Raw genomic sequence first — 7,258 nt, forward strand, 5'->3', positions numbered from 1 at the left:
AAAAATACTGAAGTTACTCTTTAAGAATAACTTGTTTTCTTTTTATTTGTGAATCACGCTAACACACTTTCCTTAGACTTTTCTGCACACATACAGCTAACAGTACAGTGTTGCATTGTTTAAAAATGTATATTCTTACAAATAACATAAGTTAACATCCAGCCAGACTGGCTCTAGCTACAAAAATATCATAAATACGAACAGATTAGAAAACATTTTAAAGTAAAACAGCTGCACATTAAGAGCAACAAGAATGTATTGTAAGTTTCTGAGGGGAAATGTTTGTCTTCAATCAGGTCAGCTTCTGTGGAACAAAGAATAGACATCAATGATGAGCTTCTTGTTTTTATTTCAGCTATAAATGAGTGAGAACATATAAGACTGACTTACACAGTGATCCTGCAGTTTCTGGCCTGGACGTAGCTTCCTGTGTACCTGATGTCGCAGCGCACCTCGTTGTTGGAGAAATCTGACTCCTGAACCGTCTGAGAGGGGTTCACTGTCACCTGAGAAACAACAGAAATATTTTATTTAATTCCAGTCATATGAAAACATATTGTAATTAATCTGATTATTATGTATTTATTGTCCTACTTCATAGAGCAGTTCTACACTCCCACCTTGAGTATGTAGTCTCCAGGTGGTACATCAGTGATGTCGATCCACTGGCAGTCGATGTTGGCGTGATACGTGTCGTAGCAGCCGGGACCGAGCCCCTGAGAAAAATACAAACTTACATCACTCTTGGCTGAAGGAGAAGAGTGATGGATGGATGATTAATGGAAAAATATAAATAAATCACAGAGCAGGAAGACCAACCTGTGTGTGAGCAGTGCAGGCGAAGCGCCGTCTCACCCCCGGGTCACAGGACGTGTCCTCCAGACAGAAACTGGCCTTGTGTCCCTCGGCGACCTTCTGTCCAGTGGAGACGTCCAGCAGGTCGTAGTTACTGAAGGCCTCCATACTGTGGTAATGCCTGCAGATATACACACACAGAGAGAAAGACACACTGATCAAAATGAGACTGCAAAATATGTTGTGGAAATGATCATTTCTGTTGTCTTGGTCATATTGATGGTAGGAAAAGTTATTGATATGGTAAGATATTGCAAGATTTGGCCGGTGGGGAAGAATGTTTTTATTATCAAGCGGAATAAGGGGAACTATTATGATGACATGCTCTATAGCACCTCCTCTCTGTCTCCATATTACTGTCTCGCAATCAGTTGTCATCTCCCTTTTAATTTGTTAGAACTTATTGTATCATAATATTATGTATTTCCTTTTTTATCAGGATTATTATTATTTTAATGAATTTCAATTTATTTTCTACTCACTTTTTTAATTACCATTATTATTATTATTATTATTATTATTATTATTATTATTATTATTATTATTATTATTATTATTATATTATTATATTATTATATTATTATTATTATTATTATTATTATTACTCGTTTGGCTGTATCTCCTTACTCTTATTTTATTTCTTGTATTTTATTAATATCTGTTTTATTTATTTTAATTTTAATTTTAAATGATGATGATTAAATGAGTTTGTCTCTTGGAGAACAAAGCACACGTATGGAGTAATTGAATCAATAAATAAAAAACTGCTGGGGTGGCTCTTAGATGATCAAATAGAGCACCTTTTCATCAGGAGCAATTTGGGATTATTACCCAAAGACATGTTACTGGGTTGTGGTTTTATCAGTGACGCTGTAGTCTTAATAGATGCTGCATTATCCTTTAGCAGCATTATTTCTCAGTGTTGTGTATAAATGTTTTTGTTATTGCAACAGCACTGTTCATTTTGTCCTTTAATGCACCTTCAAATTGGCATATTTTATGACTCTGTGAGGACACATGGACTACATCTTAGTACGCTGGCAGCTAGGAGACTAATAAAAGAGACAAGTATAAGTGGAATATTATAATTTGTATAATTTCCTGTTATTATCTGACACATCTAAAATCTAGTAGGTCAAAGAGTCGACACAACACTGTGCTTGGACTGGTTATAATAACACTGAACTCACTGGTGACAGCTGTGCCATTCCCACTCGTGTCTGGGCTTCACTGGGAGGAAGTCTGCTGTTCCCTGGTTCTTCACTCGCTGTGGGAACCGCAGCAGGACTCTGTAGTCCAGGTCCCTCACACTCGGATGATTTGCAGACCTGAAGGGAAAAGGGAACAGGAAGGGAATGAGTTTACCAAATGACACTAAGAAGACCTAAATCACTGAAAGCACAGCTGGGGTTGACTTGCACCACCTTTTTTGTTTGTGGTATCTTTACATCACTGCACATTCCTTCTGCAGTTTACATAATGGGGTATTACTGTGTGCTGGTTTCTGGTCTTGGCTCAACAGTTTTTTGCATTCACCTCAGGAATCCTTTTGCCTTTCACTTCAGAGCCTCTTTTACTGCTCAGATCAGAGGAGAGAATCTCGGGCGGTTGCCAGGTTTTTTGTCCAGCCGCTCTGTCACTATAGCTATAGCTTCCAAATGGGACGGAAGCCAACACACATCCTAATGTGGCAACTTCAAAGGAACCCTAAATGATTATCATTATTTCTTTATAAGTGAATATTGATTTTGTGTTTAAAGTTGTAACATTTTATCACACAGTGCACCTGGAAAGACAGTTTTCTTCAGCAGCACAGCGAAGTGCGTACATCTGCACTCTCTGGATGTAAGAGGCAGCTTGGATGTAGTAAGGGTCAGGAACCAAGTCTGGGAGACCTGCAGAAAAAACAAAATTAATCCACAGCTTTAAAACAATGTATACAATACATGCATCGACTCGAATTCTACTTTTCATTAATACTTTTGAAAAGTATAGTCTCTCTTCTGGAAAAGTGGTGGAAACTTTTCTATTGTAATCTCCAAGATAGCTGGGGCAAAAATGAATTAACTATTTGGTATAATCCACAGAAATGTATGTGTTGGTTTGAATATGCATGCATACATCATCAGAATATTACCTTTGAGTTCCCTACCTGTATATACAAGTAAACATCTATTTATATCTACTGATTTGAAATAAAAAAATATATGAAATTGAACAAATCTTTAACTTTTTATACCTGAGGGCATTTGATATAAAGTACTTTAATAGCATACTTCAGCAGATTACTGAATGGAGAACTTTATATTCTGCACCACTGCTGGCCAACTACTGTACTAATGACTCGCTCCCAGTCTATCAATCAGCCATTCAATTTCAATTTTGCTCAGAGGCTCTCATACTGGAGACATTAGTTTTGTCATAAGGGGGCATTAACTCTCACTCTCGTTAAAAATGCATTAGAAAAAAAAGGGATTTAAATTTTGAAAATGAGCCCGAGTCATCTGGGTCTCAGCATTTAGTGCTTCAGGGCTTGCTGATTAAATTCAGACTTTCATTTCAGGGTGTTTTCATGTCACGTTTAAATGGTAACTTATTGTATTATAATATTATGAATTTCCTTTTTTATCAGGATTATTATTTGAATGAATTTCAATTTATTTTCTACTCACTTTTTTAATTACAATTATTATTATTATTATTATTATTATTATTATTATTATTATTATTATTATTATTATTATTATTGTTATTATTGTTATTATTGTTATTATTATTATTATTATTATTGTTATTTGTTTGGTTGTACTGTATCTCCTTGCTCTTATTTTATTTCTTGTATTTTATTCATATATATTTTTTTAATTTATTTTTTAATTTTAAATGATGATGATGAAAAGAGTTTGTATCTTGGAGAACAAAGCACATGTGTGTGTCAGGCTTTCTACTTTTTTTAAACACTTTGGTTACACTTTGGTCTCCTGTCCAACTCACCGTTGTGGAAGAACCTGGTGCCATAGCCTGGTCCTGGTGGAGGACGCACAGGGATCCTGTTTCTGCGGTCTGCCGGGTAAACATCATAGAAAACTGAGTTCCTGTGATGGATACTGTGTGGGTCCCGCGGGTCACCCATGTCCGGAGTCCTTGTTGTATCCGGCCTCGGACGAGGAAAGTGTATTTCTACAGCGTTACTGGACAGCGCTGTGGGAGAAACATTGGACTCCGGTGTGATTCTGGTCAGTGCGTGTGCTCTTTGCGCGCTGCGAGCGTCTCCTAAATGTGTTTGCTGCGGGATGCGACGCGCAGTCCCACTATCCTCAGCCATGGGGACCCATCCAGCTGTGGCGGAGGACCTGGCGGTTGATTCCGAGCTCTCAGATCCAGTGGCAGCCGGCCAATAGAGGGCGTTAGGGCGCCGCCCTCCCTGAGTCACACACAAAAAAAACATTACTACTACTACTAATAATAATAATAATAAAAATATACAAATTGTCAATATTTGTGTTTTTTAAATATGAAATGCACCCAGTAATATGTGTAATTTGATTGTAATGTGATTATATTTTGTATTAATAATCTGAATCTGTAAAGTAACTAAAGTTGTCAGATAAATGTAGTGGGGTAAAATGTCTAATATTTCCCTCTGAGATGTACGCTGTAAACAATTACTGTTAATTTACAGCAAGATTTCAACAGTATTAACCTGTTATTGCTAAAAACAGTGCTTTACTGTTAATACAAAAGAAAACCTGTTAAATTACGCTCATAGGCCGTTTTTTAACTGAACTATAATGCATTCTTAAAATACATCCCTTTACTGCTGACCAACTGTCTAAAGTATCATCAGTAACAGTTTCATGCAGTACTTTTTTAATTCTGGGACCTGATCTGCACATGTGAGGCTTGTACATTGTACATGATTGTAAAATCAGTGAATTAGCTTTATTGTTCTTCACTCACATGTTGTTATGGTTTGCATTCTGTGCTTGTAGCCAGCTATAGACAGACATTTTGGGAAAAGTGTCAACAAGTCTATTATAGCCTTTTTCCTAACAAGTGCCTTTAATTGTATTTAGTGTGACTATTCCTATGTCTGTAACCTGCTAAGTCTATTCATCTATGCAAAAAAATTATGTTTATTAAAATGTATGTAAAAAATACAACCTAAATAGTGCATTAAAACAAATCAGTAAGATATTGTAGAAGAACGGTGAAAAACAGCTCTCTAATGTATCTTTAAACAGTAAATTAACTGTAAAATACTGTGAAATTAATAAGAAAAACAAAAAACAGTTCAAACAGTATTTTTCATTAACAGTAAAAAGCTGTAAATTTCAGCGACAGTATAATGATGTTAATTTTACAGTAACATAAAGGCAACCCTGCTGCCAGTTCTTTACTGTTATTTTACTGGGAAATTCTTAACAGTGTACTACTACTACTAATAATAATAATAATAAAAAATATATACAAATTGTCAATATTTGTGTTTTAAATATGGAATGCACCCAGTAATATGTGTAATTTGATTGTAATGTGATTATATTTTGTATTAATAATCTGAATCTGTAAAGTAACTAAAGTTGTCTGTAGAGTTGACTCTTTCACTTGGAATACAATAATTGTTAACTATTTAACTGCAGTTATTTTACTGGGAAATTCTTACAGTGTGGGGCTGTGCCACATCCAATCAATTTCAGCAAACATCCCGGTATGATTTAATGCAAAAAAAAGTGAGGGTATCAAAAACACATTACTACTTTGCAGTTAAATAATTAACAATTATTTTATTCCAACAGGAAGAGTAAATAATGCTTTGAAAAACACAACAGTATAAAATGTACTCAGTAGTAGAATGTAACTAAGTACTTAAACACAATTTTGAGGTACTTCTACTTTACTTGAGTATTTCCATGTTCTGCTACTTTCTACTTATACTCAACTACATCTCAGAGGGAAATATTAGACTTTTTATTCCACTACATTTATCTGACAACTTTAGTTACTTTACAGATTCAGATTATTAATACAAAATATAATCACATTACAATCAAATTACACATACTACTGGGTGCATTCCATATTTAAAACACAAATATTGACACTTTGTTTTTATTATTATTATTATTAGTAGCAGATCTCATCCTGTCACCTCGGCTGTGCGTAAAATCCGGTGATCTTACCGGTGGTGACGCAGTGGCCTGTTGTGCAGCAGCATCTCCAGTTGTGCCTCCAGATGTGCTCCGGCCTCCTCGTGGGACTCCACTGCCGGAGAACTCCTGGATGGTGCTGAAAGCTGCAGCGGTTCCGTTGGATGGTCCCTGTTGTGCACGGTAACCCACAGCCTCTCCGGTGGCTGCGAGGTGCGGTGGTGACTGTCTGTGTGCACCGGGTCGTCCAGCGGAGAGTAAATACTGACCCGCTTCAACACCAAGAACCGACGCATCTCTGTGACTCAGATGGTTTTGTTGAGAGTGACCTCCTGCTGCGTCCTGGAGCTCTCCATGTCTGGTTCTGGTTCTGGTGGATCTGCTGAGCGCAACAGGAGGGTGAAGTCTGTTAAAGCTGTTCTTAGTCGTCAATAAGAGCTGAGTCTGTCTCCTGGTCTGAACAGGTGATCGATACTGAGTCCCCGTGCTCAGTAAACTGTACACCTGTCCGTTATTCTCCCACTGGATCCGGTGTCTCCACGGTGCGACTCCTGCGCGTAAATGATGCTGACCGGCACCAAAACACACCAAAACACCCATCAGGCATGTTAATACAAGCACAGACTTCTCCATGAGCTCAATGTGGTGGTGGTGTCTCTATGTGAGGAGCTCCAACACTGAGACATTGACCTGAGTGATGCTGGGTGGGTGTTTTGAATTCATTCAGCTCCGTCACGCAGCTGCGCACAACATCACCACCGAGAGAGAGTTTGGGTTGAGACTTCTTCAAATGTTTACTCTCAGAATTTTTTTTCCAAACGTGCAACAGCCAGGAGCTACACTCTGGTCTCAGTTTAACCATTTCACAACCGCAGTGTTAAACTACACTGTTAAGAATGTCCCAGTAAAATAATGTTATGTTATATTAAATAATGTTATGTTATGTTAAATAATGCATGTTTAAAGGTAGATAGTGCATGTTTAAAGGCAGATAGTGCATAGTGCATGTTTAAAGGCAGATAGTGCATGTTTCAAGGTAGATAGTGCATGTTTAAAGGCAGATAGTGCATGTTAAAAGGTAGATAGTGCATGTTTAAAGGTAGATAGTGCATGTTTAAAGGCAGATAGTGCATGTTTCAAGGTAGATAGTGCATGTTAAAAGGCAGATAGTGCATGTTTAAAGGCAGATAGTGCATGTTAAAGGTAGATAGTGCATGTTAAAAGGTAGATAGTGCATGTTAAAAGGCAGATAG

General features: G+C 37.2%; 1 protein-coding gene across 1 annotated transcript; it reads right to left on the reverse strand.

The window, feature by feature from the left end:
* Positions 1 to 386: 386 nt before the first annotated feature.
* loxl5a (lysyl oxidase-like 5a) lies at positions 387 to 6,659 on the reverse strand. The gene is made up of 7 exons (XM_074636988.1): positions 6,039 to 6,659; positions 3,850 to 4,279; positions 2,642 to 2,750; positions 2,046 to 2,183; positions 820 to 976; positions 621 to 716; positions 387 to 506 (listed from the first exon to the last, which is right to left on the reverse strand). The coding sequence occupies exons 1-7, from the start codon at positions 6,636 to 6,638 to the stop codon at positions 387 to 389; spliced, it is 1,650 nt and encodes a 549-aa protein (XP_074493089.1). The 5' UTR covers positions 6,639 to 6,659.
* Positions 6,660 to 7,258: the final 599 nt, after the last annotated feature.

Source organism: Sebastes fasciatus, chromosome 5 (genome assembly GCF_043250625.1).
Source record: "Sebastes fasciatus isolate fSebFas1 chromosome 5, fSebFas1.pri, whole genome shotgun sequence".
Taxonomy (NCBI): domain Eukaryota; kingdom Metazoa; phylum Chordata; class Actinopteri; order Perciformes; family Sebastidae; genus Sebastes; species Sebastes fasciatus.